Source organism: Chiloscyllium plagiosum, chromosome 2 (genome assembly GCF_004010195.1).
Source record: "Chiloscyllium plagiosum isolate BGI_BamShark_2017 chromosome 2, ASM401019v2, whole genome shotgun sequence".
Lineage (NCBI taxonomy): Eukaryota > Metazoa > Chordata > Chondrichthyes > Orectolobiformes > Hemiscylliidae > Chiloscyllium > Chiloscyllium plagiosum.
Window position 1 is genome coordinate 10,552,878 of NC_057711.1, and position 17,109 is coordinate 10,569,986.

At 44.2% G+C, this 17,109-nt stretch overlaps 1 protein-coding gene across 1 annotated transcript in view; it reads right to left on the reverse strand.

Moving 5' to 3' along the window:
• Nucleotides 1-11,263, reverse strand: part of grk4 (G protein-coupled receptor kinase 4) — a 118,964-nt gene extending 107,701 nt beyond the window's left edge. Inside the window, exon 1 of the mRNA XM_043703776.1 lies at nt 11,102-11,263. Within this exon, the coding sequence (XP_043559711.1) occupies nt 11,102-11,153 (52 nt within the window). The 5' untranslated portion in view covers nt 11,154-11,263. The remainder of the gene's footprint in view (nt 1-11,101) is intronic.
• Between the last annotated feature and the right edge of the window lie 5,846 nt (nt 11,264-17,109).

Genomic DNA, 17,109 nt, shown 5'->3' on the forward strand with positions numbered 1-17,109 from the left:
TACCTTTTATCTTAGCCTGCTGAGCACACTTTCCTCATTCCTGAAGGGCTTATGCCCGAAACGTTGATTCTCCTGCTCCTTGGATGCTGCCTGACCTGCTGCGCTTTTCCAGCAACACATTTTCAGCTCCCAACTCCTGTACTCAATAAAGGAAAGCATACCAAATTCATTCTTCACTATCCCATCTACCTACGACTCCACTTTCAAGGAGCTATGAACCTGCACTCCAAGGTCTCTTTGTTCAGCAACACTCCCTAGGACCTACCATTAAGTGTATAAATCCTGCTAAAATTTGCTTTCCCAAAATGCAGCATAATTACATTGTTTGAGAGACTCTGCATGGCACATACTGACTGCCATATTTCCCTGTGACATTAGTGAGCACAGGGCATTAGCCATGAAGTGTTTCAGGCATGTTCCTGAAAGGCATAACAGAAATGCAAGTTTTTATAATGACATTTAAAATTAGGATTAGCTCCGCATGTACCCAATCAGGCAGGTTCCAGCACCCCATCATCTCAAACTAGAGGAAGCGCCACAGTTGAACTAAACGAGTGTAGGATTGATGGTACAGGGCATGGACAAAGAGAATTCCTCATACCCCACCTTGAAAGCACTTTGATTGCAGAGCTCCGTTCTGAACTCAACAGCTGACTAAACCAGAGAAAACCACACTGCATTCTGTGCACAAATGCTGGATTCTTTGCCAAAAAGTCTCTGCTCTTGACTTCTCCACAAGAGAATTCCACAGACAAACAATCCTCCCAACAAAAAAAAAATTGGTCCTCTTAAATGAGACAGCCCTAATTTTTAAACCCAATCCCCTAGATCTAGATTCTACACATTTAAAAAAAATGAAACATTCTTCAGCATCCACCATAGTCTTCTCAAGATCTTACACGTTTCAGTAAGATTTCCTCATTTGCTGCTAAACTCCAATCTGCTCAACTTCTTGTAAGTGCAGCAGGTCAGGCAGCATCCAGGGAACAGGAGAATCGACGTTTCGGGCATAAGCCCTTCTTCAGGGCAACACATTTTCAGCTCTGATCTCCAGCATCTGCAGACCTCACTTTCTCCTCAACTTCTTGTAACCCAAGAATCAGTTGAGTGAACCTTCTCTGAACTGCTTCACATGAAATGTTCTCCTTCCTTAAGTAAAGGCACCAAAAACTGTACACATTACTCTAGATACAGTGAAGGAACTGTGATATATGCTCTGCCACAGAAAGTGGTTGAGGCCATTAGATGTTTTCAAGGAGGAGTTAGGTAGGGTTCTTCAGGCTAAAGGATTCAAAGGGTATGGAGAGACACAGTACTAGAGTATTGAGTTGGATGGTCTGCCACGATCATACTGAATGGGCTACTCCTGCTCATATTTCCAAGTCCGGATGATGAATAGCTTGGAGGGGAACTTGCAAGTGGTGGTGCTTCCATGAACTGCTACCCTTCTCCTTCAAGACCAAAGTGGTCATGGATTTTGGAAGGTGCTGTCTAAGGAGTTCTGGTTAATTTTTTGCAGCCTATCGTGTATTTGGCACAGATATTGAACTTCTGCGGAGTATGAGTGAGCAAACGTTTGAGGATGCAATGCCACACAAGGGGGCTTCTTTGTCCTGGATGGTTTCGGGCTTCTTGAGTGTTGTTGCAGCTGCATTCAACCAGGCAAGTGCAGAGTATTCCATCATACATTCTGACTTGTGCGTTATAGATGGATAGGGAGTAAGGGGGCGAGTTAGTTGCTGCAATATTCCTAGCCTCTGACCCATTCTTGCAGCCACAGTATTTAGATGGCTAGTCCAGTTCAGTTCCATGTCAGTGGTAACCCCCCAGGATGTTGAGTGTGGGGATTCAGGGATGGTAACATCATTGAATGTCAAGGGGCAATGGTTAGGTTGCCTCTTATTGGAGATGGCCTTTGCCTAGCATTTGTGAGGTACAAATGTTACGAGCACTGATACTCTCAAACACACTGAATATCCAACATAAGCAATGGATAGACGAGCAGGAGGATCTGATGGCAGTTCGCCAGTCAGCCCCACACAGAAATAAAACAAACCAAGAGTCTAGGTGGCTACTGTTTTCCAAGATGAGAAAGTGAAACTGTGCCAAGGGAGAACTAAAACTTGGACTGTTTTACTGTAGAGACATACATACAATTAAGCTGAAACACTTAACCATACACGTGTTTACTCCCCCACACTCCTTTCTCTCTCCTCCCTCCATTCTCTTCCCCACCTGGCACAATCTGTCACACCAGCAGCGATCATAATAAAGGTCTCCTAACAACCTTGCGACGACAACTGAAGGGGGAAAATAGGACAGCATTTCATGTTGGCCAACATAAATAATCACTAGTTCCATATCTGACTACCCAGTCTTTTTTTTAAAAAACGCAAAGTTTTACAGAAAAGAAACAGCCATCTATGCTAGTGTTTCTGCTGCATAGAAACCTCTTTACACTCTCATTCTTTCTACTGGTTTTTCCTTCATTTATTTTTCTGGCTTCCCTTAAATGCACTTATCTCAATCTTTACAAGTTACCACTGCATCACTTGCAGATATACTGTGACCAGGGTAAAAGCAAAGCATTCAAAAACAGTAGATGTCAAGTTGTTGATGGTTCAGTCCTAGCCACACAGAACATGCAGCAACAGAGGCCATTCAGCCCATCAATCCACAACCATATTTATGCTCCAAACAAACCTCGATCTTCAGCACAGTCTTCTTTTGCTTTTTCTCTGCTGTACTGATCTGGCTTCAATAGATCAGTATTGACTCAATTGAGAGTTTCATGCTCTCACTGTGCTTTGAGTGAAGTTTTGTCTATTCCCACTGGCGTTTCTGTGACTGTCACAGTGTTGCTCTTCTCCAGAAGCAGGAAGTGAAAGTTTATCAAAAGCTTTTCTCAAAACCCTTCCACAATATTAAAGACCTCTGAGACCCGTTAGTTTTTAGCTTGGAAAGAAGAACAGATCCAGTCTGTCCATCCTCCCTTCGCATGCATAGCCCTAACATTAATCACTGTAAATCTTTCTCTTTAGTGGTTCTATATTTTCCCTATAGCTGCCAGATATGTATGCAATACTCCCAAGTTTTACACTGGTTTAAACAGGGTGCTCCCACAAATGGAGACATTACAGACATAAGAGAGTCCTTAACAAATAAAAAAAATTTCCCTCGAGTTTCTTAAGTTCAGGAAGTATTTGGAATGTGCAACTCACCACCACAAGGAGTGGTAGAAGCAAATAGCATTCAAGAGCAAACTATATAAACAGATGAGGGAGAAAGGCATCTCTCAGGAGGCAGTTTGTATGGAGTATATATATCAACACAGACCTGCTGGGGGACTGAATGGCCTGTTGTTCATCACTGATGGCATCGTCCCTTTATACTACTGACATCAATAACCTTACAGCATTTTGAGTATAGAATTTGGAACATCATGTTCAGGTCTCTTCTGGAGCAGTGTGTCCAGTTCTGATCTCCCTGTCATAGGAAGGATATTATCAAGGTGGTGACAGTTCAGAGAACATTTACCAGGATGTTTCCAGGAAGTGCGCGCTTGGGTCATAGGAAGAGGCTGGGTCTTTGTTCACTGGAGAGGAGGTTGAGAGGTGACCTTATAGAGGTTTTCAAAACCATGGAGGGATATAGACAAGGTGAATGGTAGTTATCTTTTCCCTAGCGTGGGGGATTTCAAGACTCGGGCGTATATTTTTTAAGGTGAAAGGAGTACGATTTAAAAAGGACACGCGGGCAGTATTTTTTTAATTTTTAAAAAGAGAGTGGTTCACATGTGAAATGAATTTCCAGAGGAAGTGGTGGATTTGAGTACAGTTACAATATTTAAAAGACATTTCGGTAAGTACATGAATCAAAAAGGTTTGGTCAAAAGATGGGCCAAACACAAGCAAGTGGGACTAGTATAGCTTGGGATCATGGTCAGCATGGACTGGTTGGACCAAACCATGCTGCAGGACTGTATAATTTCTGGAAGAGAAATGACAACATTTCACGTGAAAGACTGTTGGCAAAGTTCAAAACTTGGAATTCAGGATCAATCCTGTTTGATGACAGGAAACGTTTGGTGTCTTTACATCAGGTGAGCAAGGAGTGAGGCGGGGGGGGGAGAAGATGGATAATGTTTGATTACCTCATGGATGCTTAAGCAGAGCCTACCCCATACCAATAGCCATCAACGTTTCCTTCAATTACACCAACTACTACACTTAAAGGCTCCTGCTTGACTGTTAAAAGCTTCAAGATACCTCAAGGTCACAATAGGTACTATGTGAATGCAAACAGTTTTTGCTTTATGCAGGTGGCATCAGGATGCGAGTTGAGACTATGCCCATTCTAATTTACATCACTGAGTCAGATGCTAGAATTTACAAGCAGGACCAGGTTAATGAACTCAACGGAGTCAAAGAAGGCAGCTCAGGAAAAGGTCTGACCGTGGCAAGATATGCAGAAAGAACGAGGGGAGTTTTAAATAAAACAAACAGACAGGAAGGCAAGAAACAATTCAAGAGTGATGCTGTGATAGTCACGATCGAGGATGAAAGAGACCCTCAGTAGACTAAGTTTTCTAAAAGAGAGACCATCCCAACTTCTTTTGTACTGATAAACTTTAGTGTCTCCACCAGACATTTAACCTTCAGAAATCAGCAACCCAACAAATCACCACGACTGCAGGAAACAATTCACTTGCATCCAACCACAGATACCATTACTGAACCATCTAGAAAGAACCCAATGAATTTGAGGGGCCCCTTCATCTTTTTGTACACCCCAGTCCCCAAGCAGCACATGGATCCACATCTGAATATTAGCTAGGGCTGGGAAAGAGTAAGGAGTGGCGGGAGGGCGGGGGGGGGGGGCGTCGCTGGGTTTTGGAGAGTGGGGACCTCCGATGTCACTTGGACTGTAAACCTGCCTTCATTGCACTAGAAACTTCAAGCAGTCAGCTTCAGCTTACAGACAGCCAACCGAACATTGCCGCATGTACAACACTGGCCACAAACTATTCTGTGGTCAGAGAAGACCATCACAAAGGAAAAGGACTGAATATGGCCACAGCACAACGTCCCAGAGCCTCTCACATCCACTGAGGTATCTCTGTCGCCACTGCAGGAAACAAGAGTGTTGTGCACAGCAAGATCCCACAATGAGATGTGTGGCCACATGATATGTCAACTGTTCTTTAAAAACAAAATGATGAAAAGTAATAGCAGTTGAGAGATAAATATGTTGATAAAACATTTGGCAGCAAACCCAATCATCCATTTAAATTGGTAACCGTCAATTTTATTTTGGAGTTGTGCCAACTCGCTGAATTCTGCTTTTACTTGGTAAAGTACTGGAAAGTAAAGCAAGGTATAGGTGGATAGGAGAGACAGCAAAGGTCAGGCAGAGAAAGACAGAGTCCAGAGTTGGAAGAGGAGGGTGGTGGTGATGAGGGAAGAGTGGGTACTTTAGGATACCAAAAGGTTGTGACAGGTGATATATAAATGAAAGGTTTTCTTTATTGGAGAATTAAATTCTCACCATGACCAATGAAATGTTTTGCAAAGCAGCTCAATTAACTGTAACTGATGAATATTCCAAAACAGTAATAGTCATCGTTATTTTAATCCAACAGCTCAAACATGTTATGACAGCAAGACTTGAACATGGACCACTTAACCCAGAGGTAAAGACACTACCACTGCACCACAAGTCTCTCAGCAATAACTATACATGCAGCAGAATTGCAGTCGAGCCTAATGAGCTCACTGACAGCAATAAACTTTACCAACATAAATATAATGCAGGTGGGCCCCCTTATAAATCGCTCAGATTACTAGTGACAACCCAGAGCCCCACATTTCAACCGAGAACTCCACGTATAACCTACTAAAGTACACAACTAACTGTTTACACACGATACAAATCTCCCCTACATCACTGCCTTTTACCCCGATCAAAACCCTCTTGGTAAAATTGCACATTAAGTTGCACTTTACGTTTCACTAATGGAAGAACCACACCTAAATGTTTACTTCTAAATTTTCAGTAAGTCTATAATGTATTTCCTGTTTGATGACACATCCTTGCATGTGGAGTCAGGCACTCAAATACAAGCACAATATTCAACAGGCAGGTTGATAATCCCTTGACTGTACATATAAATCTCAGATAGAGGCTATGCTTTCAGTCTTTGTAATAGGCTAGTAATAATCTGGATTATTATATGGGTTGTCAGGCTTTTTTGTGGGTGGGGGGGGGGGGGTGAAAGCGTACAGGTTGCTAAAGTTGAGTACCACAGAATGCCTGGCACCAACACAGAGTACAGCCCCCTGTTTGTTCGGCATGGATTCCAGCATCTGCAGTTTTTTTTTGTCTCTAGCCAATCTAAAGTCAGGCAATGCATATAAGGTGCAGCCCACTCACTCGTCAAATAATAGTCACAAGAGCCTCCTCCTCTTCATCCTCTCATTTTACCTTCATGGTCCATCTCTAAGGCTTTGAAGTTTCACCTCGGAGATCAGATGATATCAGAGATCTTTCTTGTTTGGTTTGCCCCAGGCCAAGGAAGGGCCTAACTCTCCCACAGAAGCAGTCTCACATTCCGCCCACCTTAATTAACAAGGCCGACAAAGTGCCATTTGATCGGACGGTACTCTCTGCAAATTCTCTTGGTTTGCCATCGTGAAGGAGGTAGAACTCCCACCTTGAGCCAATTAATAACCCACTGTCTGCAAAATAAATGCAGGCCAGCTCGACCAAGGGGAGTGCCTGCATTTTCCAAGGGTGGGGGCAAGTGGAGAGGTCACAAGCTTGGCATGAAAATCAACAAACCGACCACCATCCAGTTGCACCCCAGTTAACTGAGGGAAACCGACTCACCTGTCAGTCTCCAGGGCAACAGATGGGGAGATGAGCAAGAAATGTCAGCCCACTCAGCAACCTCACACCCCAGAGAAGGAACAGCAGACCAGGAAGATCTGTGCTTCAGCCTGGAGTCAGCCATTCCAGCCGACTGACTGATCATGGCGTCTTATTTAAATCGATGAGGCAGAGCAAACCACAAACCTTCCAAAGTATTGCACAGCATCCATCCCAAAGAAACAGGTCCAACTAGTCTACACTGGTGTTTATGTTCCACATGGGGGCTCCTCCTACTTGCAGTTCACCTAACACAGATCAATACATCCTACTTTTTTTTTCCTCAACTACATATCTTGCTTCACCTTAATTACATCTATAACTATTTGCGTCATCAACACTGAGGTGGTGACTTCCATATTAGATTAGATTAGATTACAGTGTGGAAACAGGCCCTTCAGCCCAACAAGTCCACACCGACCCGCCGAAGCGCAACCCACCCATACCCCTACATGTACCCCTTACCTAACACTAGGGGCAATTTAGCATGGCCAATTCACTTGACCTGCACATCTTTGGATTGTGGGAGGAAACCAGAGCACCCGGAGGAAACCCACGCAGACACGGGGAGAATGTGCAAACTCCACACAGCCTGAGGCGGGAATTGAACCCGGGTCTCCGGCGCTGTGAGGCAGCAGTGCTAACCACTGTGCCACCGTGCCGCCCACTAAATTCTCACCACAGACATTGTCCTGATTGTTAGATTCATCTTTGTGACTAGATCAGTCTTGCATTCACTCACAATAAGAAACAGTTTCCTGACGAATACCTTAAATCAATATTGTGATTTTAAAGAGCTCCAACAGGTCACTGAAAAGGTTTACAAATAAGAGATAAGTCTTGCCCTCTTTTCAGATATTCTAGAACGAGAGGGTAGTCTCAGAACAAGCCAGGCTGGACTGAAACGAACAGGAATTTCTTCACTAGAAAAGGTACTGAATCTTTGGAATACTATTGTGCTGTGGAAGCTCAGTCATTAAGTGCATTCAAGACAAACAGCTTGAATAATGACAGGATGGAATAAGAGGATAAAAACATTAAATTGATTAGCCACAATCTAGAATGGCAGAGCAAATTCAGAGGACTGAATGGTCAAGTCCTCTGTTCTGAACCATGCAAGTCCAATATTTGTTGTATTTATCTCCAGTCATTAAGGGTTGAGATTAAAGTGCACTTGCCCCACGTCCCAATTCTGAGAGATCAAGGCAATGGGTCTGTACATGGAAACAGATGGGACTTCACAAAATTAAAAAGGATGGCACATTAGTCCTTCTCTTCTGAAGAAAATGGCATCTCATTTATTCCAAGCTTAATCCCACTTATGAAGAGTCAATGTTTCATCAGGCAGAAGCAAAGAGTGTTGGAAATTTGAAGTTCTTTTCCGTAGACTGCAATGCATCAGTAAACTTCAAAATAAAGATCAATCAATTTTTGCTACCCGAAGATAGAAGAGATATTTGGGTGTTGTGTCTGTGGCAGGTATTTGGGGAGTGGGTGAAGGTGGCAAAAACAAGTCATGATCTCCTTGAGTGATGACAGCTTTGGTCAGATCCAGGAGGTTCAGCCCTATAAGATCAATCCTACATTCACACTGCGTTTGTTCATCTTATCAGGTGTTACATTGATATATAACGTGAGATATAATTAGCCTCATCCCTCATCTCCCTCCTGATTGTTTGTGAAAACCACTTATCAGTTGTGAAGACCAACCGCTCATCCACGTCAACACCACGTCAGAGATTTCAGAGGAATGATAGACTAGGTTCAAAATAGCAAAACCATACCACAGAATGGAGCCCGATATCACAGAGGAGGTAAAATAATATGAACAAATAGCAAGTATGATGCAGGAGGCTTTTATTTGGCCCATTGCATCTGCACTAGGACAAAGAACAAAAGGTGGAGAGTGTGGTGCTGGAAAAGCACAGCAGGTCAGGCAGCATCCAAGGGGCAGGAGAATTGACATGCCCAAAATTCAGTCATGCCCAAAACATCGGTTTTCCTGCTCCTCTGATGCTGCCTGGCCTGCTGTACTTTTCCAGCACCACACTCTCGACTCTGGTCTCCAGCATCCATACTCCTCACTTTCTCCAAAGAACAAATGTGTATAGCTTTCACAACCTCAGTGTCCTCAGTAATCAACAAGGTCGCAAATTCTTACAGCACATGAAAAAGAGCATTCAATAAGAACTACCCAATTTGTCAGAATCCCCAGCTACATTCCTCAAAACTGAGTACTTTTCTGCCGCTTTGAATAATTACCAAGTTCTGTTCAGGAACACTACTGATTCTGCTACCACTTTACACTGAAACAATTCTAAGCAAGTTATAGTCATAGAGATGTATAGCATGGAAACTGACCTTTCAGTCCAGCTCGTCCATGCCAACCAGATATCCTAACCTAATCTAGTCCCATTTGCCAGCATTTGGTCCGTATCCCTCTAAATGCTTCCTATTCATATACCCATCCAGATGCCTTTTAAATGTTGTAATTGTACTCCACTTCCACCACTTCCTCTACCAGCTCATTCCACACAGGCACCACCCTCTGCATGAAAACATTGCCTCTTAGTTCCCTTTTATATCTTTCACATCTCACCCTAAACCTATGCCCTCCAGTTCTGGACTCCCCCACACCAGGGAAAAGACCTTGTCTATTTATCCTATCCATGCCCCTCATAATTTTGTAAACCTCTATAAGGTCACCCCTCAGCCTCTGACGCTCCAGGGAAAACAGCCCCAGCCTGTTCAGCCTATCCCTATAGCTCAGATCCTCCAACCCTGGCAACATCCTTGTGAATCTTTTCTGAACCCTTTCAAGTTTCACAACATCCTTCCCATAGGTGTAATGTCAATAATATTGTAGCAATTTCCAAACATCAATTAGATGTTATAATTCAAACAGGTTATAATTCTGTTCAGGGAATAAACTGTGTCCAGGACACAGAAGACCTGCCCTTCTTCAAAGCAGGGGCCTCTATATCTACTTTTCAGGAGGATGATAGTGCCTTAGTTTAAAAATCACACTCCCCAAACAGTGCAGTGCTCCATCACATATTCTGGTCTCTTAAAAGCAGGACTTGAACTCAGAGCCGTCTGACTCAGAAGCAACAGCACAACTGACTGAGCCATAGCTGACAATCAAAGGAGAATTAGACAAAGATACATGGACTCTAGCATCAGACTTTGGACCCTAGGCTGTGCTGGAAATATTGATTAGGGCCATTACATACTATATCACTATAATTTCTCTGTTGTCTTTCATCACTCTTACACAATTCTAGCTTATTAGAAAAGACAGGGCCATTGAGAATCACTACAACAGAGGGTTGCAAAAGTGAACCGAAATTCAAATAACAAAAAAGATGATACAGTAGTTCTTCCCTTCTGAAGAAAATGTGATCACAGACATCAGAAAGCACCACAATTGTCCACCACTGGGTCCACCTGGATATAAAAAAATTCTGCCTGCACCAGGGTTATGTTATCTGCACATAAAGGTGGGATGGGAGTTAGCAGGAAACATCCATGCACAGGTACCCATCCAGCAAAGGGAGTGGGCACAGGAAGACAGAAAACTAAACTAGGGGTTCTAACCAAGCGTCCAGCCAGGGTCAAGGGGAGAAAGAAAAGATTGCTTTACCCTGAAAGGGGAGGACGAGGTGGTGGTGAGAAATTAAAAAAGGGCGACTGAGGCCACCTCTTCTTTCCCATCTCTCTCCACGGTGGCGCCCCCAACAGCAGAAGCAGAGGCCAGGGGAGGAGAAAAGGCTGAGAGGCGAGACCATTTCCTGAGTCGCCTTGGACGCTCGTCTGTACCGGCCCGAAGATGATGAGGAAGGGACACCGGGGGAAGAGAGAGAAAGAGCCCGGTCGCCGCTTCACCGTCCAGTGCAGCGGGTTGGTTGGGGTGGGAGAGAAGGCCAAGCATGCGGGAGGGGTGTCGGGGCTGGTTCGAGGCCCAGACCCCATTGGGGAAGAGGAAAGGCCACTCCCCGATAGCCCGGGACGGCTCAGAGAGAGAGAGAGAGAGCGCCTCCGGGGGGCCCCCGAGCGGCTACAATGTTTCTCTCAGCCATTGTCCTCCGCTACACTGTTTTCCTCAGCCATTGTCCTCCGCTACAATGTGGCCGCCCTTTGTTACTCGGTTGCAAATTCAATTTTTTTTTGTTACCTTCTCTGGCTTTCAGAAGCACCGTGTTGGCCACAATGTTTTCCAGCTCCATCCGTGCGGCCCCGCTTCCCCTCACACCCAATGTGTCCGTGTGAGGAGGGAGTATGTCAGCTTCAGTCCTCAGGCAGCCTCATTGGTGCTGCCGCGAACAAAAACACTCCCCCTCATTGCTTCACTCGCCAATACTCGCCTGATAGATCGCTCTGTAGTTGTGCGCGCTTCGGAATGACGATTTGAGCAGGCCATTCAGGCCTTTCAAACCTGTGTGTGCCTCATTCTAGCCCCGCTGTTACTCTGGAAGCTAACATTCCACATTCACAACCGCGCCGTTGTTTTCTTTCCATTTTTATTAAATGCACATTTTAGTGACATATGTCCCTCACGATTTCTTTGGGCAAGAAGCATAGGAAATAGGAGTGGGAGTAGACCATTCGGCCCAAAAGCAGCTCTGCTATTTAATATGATCACGGCTAATTATCAGACTCAGTACCTTGTTCTTTTTCTCTTCGTGCCCTGTGGTTCCTTCAGACCTAAGAACGATATCTAATTGCTTGAAAACACAAGAAAAATTAAAGATTAGCTTGTGTTTATAATTAATGAAAGCAAAATATTGTTAATACTGGAAATATGAGACAAACACAAGAAAACATTGGAGAAACTCAGCAGGTCAGGCAACATCTGCGGAAAGAGAAGCAAGAGTTAGGTTTCAAGTCCAGTAAGACTCTTCTTCAGAACTGCATTTATGTATCACCACCGTGGCACAACCCCAAAAAGTACAAACAGCCATCTAAGTTGAAATTACTCTACAGAGGTCAGTATCCCATCACCAAGTCACCCTTTATTTACACGTGCATAGTGCTTGGCACTGATTTGGCATCCTCAGAGTCACCTGTCAGAGTGAGCAAAACCTCTGACACTCCTGTCAAAACGTATGGCAATGACAAAACGTAGCAGATCAGGCAGCATCCGAGTAGCAGAAGAATCAACGTATTGGGCATAAGCCCTTCATCAGGAATGTGAGGGGGGGAAAGGGGTTGAAAGATAAATAGGAGAGGGGTGTTGGGCTGGGGTCTTATGTCCAAAACATGAACTCTCCTGCTCCTCAGATGCTGCCTGACCGGCTGTGCATTTCCAGCACCACACTTTTCAACTCTGATCTCTAACATCTGCAGTCCTCATTTTTTCCTGTTTTTATCTGTCAGCCAGGGCTCCCTGATTGGACCAGATTAACAGCCCAATCACGGAACTCATATTCTATGTGGTCCACTGGTCTGACCTTGTTACAACAATGACATCACTCACTCTGCTAAGTCCAGTAACATAGGCCTGTTCTTTTTCTTGTAGACTCTCCTGAGGCATTTTCACACCGGGGCCAGTGCCTCTGACTCAGCATCAGATACAGGTGGCATGTACAGGACTGTAACCTGCCTCTTGCACCAGCAAGAGTTGTACCTTGGAAGAACTTCATCCTCTTCTTCAGGTGGTAAAGACAATGAGGCTGTGACATCCGCCATGTCCACCTCAGACTCCAAGGTTTCTTTGACACTGGATGGAGAGGGAGAATCCATGGATTCCGATAGCCTTTCTGGCTGTTCGAGGTGCTGGGTATGGCTTGTTCCTGCTCCGTTGGTGAGGTTGCAGCTTTCAGGTGATGCACATGCTTTTTCATGACCACCTCACCAACTGAACTTTATACGTCACTGGACCTGACCTCGCGTCGACCATGCCTCTTACCTATGCAGGGCCATTTCTGTGGTTCCTTCACCAAACATCATCCCCTGAAGTAAACTGTCTGTTTCACTTAGAGGAGCCTTTTGACAGACATTAGTATTCCTAATGTCATTTCACTCATCCACCCCAGGTTTGGGAAGAACAAAGGAGAAAGTGAGGTCTGCAGATGCTGGAGATCAAAGTTGAAACTTTATTGCTGGAACAGCACAGCAGGTCAGGCAGCATCCAGGGAACAGGAGATTCGACGTTTCGGGCACAGGCCCTTCCTGAGGAAGGGCCTGTGCCCGAAACGTCGAATCTCCTGTTCCCTGGATGCTGCCTGACCTGCTGTGCTGTTCCAGCAATAAAGTTTCAGTTTGGGAAGAACAAAGTTAACCTGGTGCAGGGTCCCCCCCCCCCCCATCCCCCATAAGCAACTCTGCTGGAACTCTCCCTGTAGTTGCATGAGGGGTGGTCCTGGAATCAAATAGGAACTGGCACAGTTTGGTATCTAGTGAAGCTGTATACTGTTTCTTTAAGCCTGCTTTCAAAGTTTGGATTGCTCTTTCTGCCAGATCATTGAATGATGGATGGTATGGAGCTGACCTTATGCAAAATGCCATTCAGCTTTAGGAAATACTTGAATTCCCTGTTGGTGAATGATGGCTCATTAATTAGGAAGGCAAATGGAATTTTGTCCTTCATTGCTAAAGGGATTGAGTTAAAAGCAGAGAGGTTATGTTGCAGCTGCATAGGGTGCTGGTGAGACCACACCTGGAGTGCGGTTTTGGTCTCCTTTCTTGAGAAAGGAGATATTGACACTAGAGAGTGTGCAGAGGAGGTTCATTAGGTTGATTCCAGAGTTGAGGGGGTTGGCTTACGAGAACAGACTGAATAGACTGGGATCATATTAATTAGAATTCAGAAGAATAAGAAGGGATCTTATAGAAACATATAAAATTATGAAGGGAATAGATAAGATAAATGTAGAGAGGATGGTTCCACTGGTGGGTGAAACTAGAAGAAGAGGGCATAGCCTCAAAATTAGGTGGAGAAGATTTAGGACCAAATTGAGAAGGAACTTCTTCACCCTGAGGGTTATGAATCTGTAGAATTCCCTGTGCAGTGAAGTAGTTGAGGCCTCAGTAAATGTTTTTAAAGCTAAGATAGATTTTTTTAAACAGTTAAAAATCATACAACATCAGGCTATAGTCCAACAGGTTTACAGTATTTAAAAGCACTAGTTTTTGGAGCGCTGCTTCTTCATCAGATGGTTATGGAGTTTAAGATTGTAAGACATAATTTATAGCAAAAGTTTACACTGTGATGTAACTGAAATTATATATTGAAAAAGACCCGGATTGTTTGTTAACTCTCTCATCTTTTAGAATGATCATGTTGGTTTTGGTTCTTTCATACGTAAATCGCAGAACTTTTTTAAAAGTTACATTCTCAAGTGAACTTTAAAAATTCATCTCATGTGGGCCACATAATGTATTGAAGGTGTGAACTGCCCTGTGTGAGACTGTCTGTGCCACAATGGTCAGACTGATTCTAATCAAAAAAATGAATTTACAGAATCTTACATGGATTCATGCAGTTTTGAGCAAAGTAAAATGTAATTCTGCAAGTACAAATTCACCCCACAAACTTATATGTATACGTATGCATGTCGGTGTGTGTGTGTGTGTGTGTGGGGTGGGGGGGAGGTGCGAGTTAATACTGTCTGTGAGAGAGTGTGTGTACGTGTGTGAGTCTAAGGGGGTATAAGTCTATGAGAGGGTGAGTGTGGGAGTGTAAGTGTAAGCGTATGAGAGAGGGTCTGCGTGAGTGTATGGGTCTGTAGGAGAGTGTGTGTGTGTCTGTCTGTCTGTGTGTATCATGCAATGAGGTCACCTGTAGTGTGAGGTGAACCCAAGGTCCTGTTTTATTTTAACATTAAAGGAATTAAGGGATACAGTGAGAGCGCAGGTAAGTGGAGTTGAGGCCACAAAAAGATCAGCCATGATCTTATTGAATGGCGGCACAGGCTTGAAGGGCCAGTAGAACAAAGAAAACATTACAGCACAGGAAGAGAATCTTCGGCCGTCCAAGCCTGTGCCATTCCAGATCCTCTATTTAAACATAGAACATAGAAGAATACAGCACAGTACAGGCCCTTTGGCCCTCGATGTTGCGCCGATCCAAGCCCACCTAACCTACACTAGCCCACTATCCTCCATATGCCTATCCAATGCCCGTTTAAATGTCCATAAAGAGGGAGAGTCCACCACTGCTACTGGCAGGGCATTCCATGAACTCACGACTTCCTCATACGATTTTCCTTCCATACCAGGCAACATCCTGGTAAACCTCCTCTGCACCCGTTCCAGTGCCTCCACATCCTTCCTATAGTATGGCGACCAAAACTGCACACAATATTCCAGATGCGGCCGTACCAGAGTCTTATACAACTGCATCATGACCTCAGGATTCCGGAACTCAATTCCTCTACCAATAAAAGTCAGTACGCCATATGCCTTCTTCACTGCACTATTTACCTGGGTGGCAACTTTCAGAGATCTGTGTACATGGACACCAAGATTCCTCTGCTCATCCACACTACCAAGTATCCGACCATTAGTCCAGTACCCCATCTTTTTGTTACTCTTATCAAAGTGAATCACCTCACACTTAGCTACATTGAACTCCATTTGCCACCTTTCTGCCCAGTTCTGCAGCTTATCTATATCCCGCTGTAACCTGACACATTCTTCCTCACTGTCAACAACTCCATCGACTTTCGTATCATCTGCAAACTTGCTCACCCAACCTTCTAGCCCCTCCTCCAGGTCATTTATAAAAATGACAAACAGCAATGGTCCCAAAACAGATTTTGCGGAACACCGCTAGTAACTGCACTCCAAGATGAACCTTTATCATCATCTACTACCCTCTGTCTTCTTCCAGCCAGCCAATTCCTAATCCAAACCTCCAACTCACCCTCAATGCCAGGCTGCCTATTTTCTAAGGATCTGTATCCATTTGCTCCCTGTCCATTCATGTATCTGTCTAGATACATCTTAAACGACTCTATCGTGCCTGCCCCTACCACCCCTGCTGGCAATGCATTCCAGGCACCCAGAAGAAAGTTTCATGTATATCTCCCCTAAACATTTCTCCTGTCACTTTGAACTCATGACCTCTAGTAATTGAGTCCCCCACTCTGGGAAAATGTTGCTTGCTATCCACTCTGTCCACACCTCATGATCTTGTATTCCTCAATCAGGTCCCCCTCAATCTCCTTCTTTCCAATGAAAATAATCCTAATTTACTCAACCCCTCTCCTCATAGCTAGCACCTTCTATACTAGGCAACATCCTGGTGAACCTCCTCTGCAACTTCCTTAAAGCATTCACATTGTTTTGGTAATGCAGTGACCAGAACTGTATACAGTATTCCAAATATGGCCAAACCAAAGTCTTATACAACTGTAACATGGCCTGCCAACTCTTGTACTCAATACCCCGTTCGATGAAGGAAAGCATGCTGTATGCCTTCTTGACCACTCTACTGACCTGCATATCCACCTTCAGGGAATAATGCACCTGAACACCCAGATCTCTCTGTACATCAATTTTCCCCAGGACTTTTCCATTTTCTGTATAGTTCACTCTGGAATTGCATCTTCCAAAATCACTTCGTATTTTCCTGAATTGAACTCCATCTGCCATTTCTCTGCCCAACTCTCCAATCTAATTATATATTCTTCTGTGTTCTCTGACAGTCCCCTTCACGATCAGCTACTCCACCAATCTTAGTGTCATCTGTAAACTTGCTAGTGAGGCAACCTACACCTTCCTCCAAATCATTTATGTATATCACAAACAACAGTGGTCCCAGCATGGATCCCTGTGGGACACCACTGGTCACAGGTCTCCATTTTGAGAAACTCCCTTTCACTACTATTCTCTGTCTCCTGTTGCCCAACCAGTTCTCTATCCATCTAACTAGAACACCCAGGCAACTTCACCTTCTTCATCAGCCTACAATGGGAACCTTATCAAGTACCTTACTAAAGTCCATGTATATGACATCTACATCCCTTCCCTCATCAATCAACTTTGCCACCTCTTCAAAGAATTCTATTAGGTTTGTAAGACATGATCTTTCCTGCACAAAACCATGCTGCCTATCACTGATGAGCCCATTTTCTTCCAAATGGGTATATATCCGTTGGCCTACTCCTGCTCCTCATTCTTAGGTTTTTATGTTGTCTGTGACCAATACCTCCAGGAGTCCATCTATTGCAAAAGATG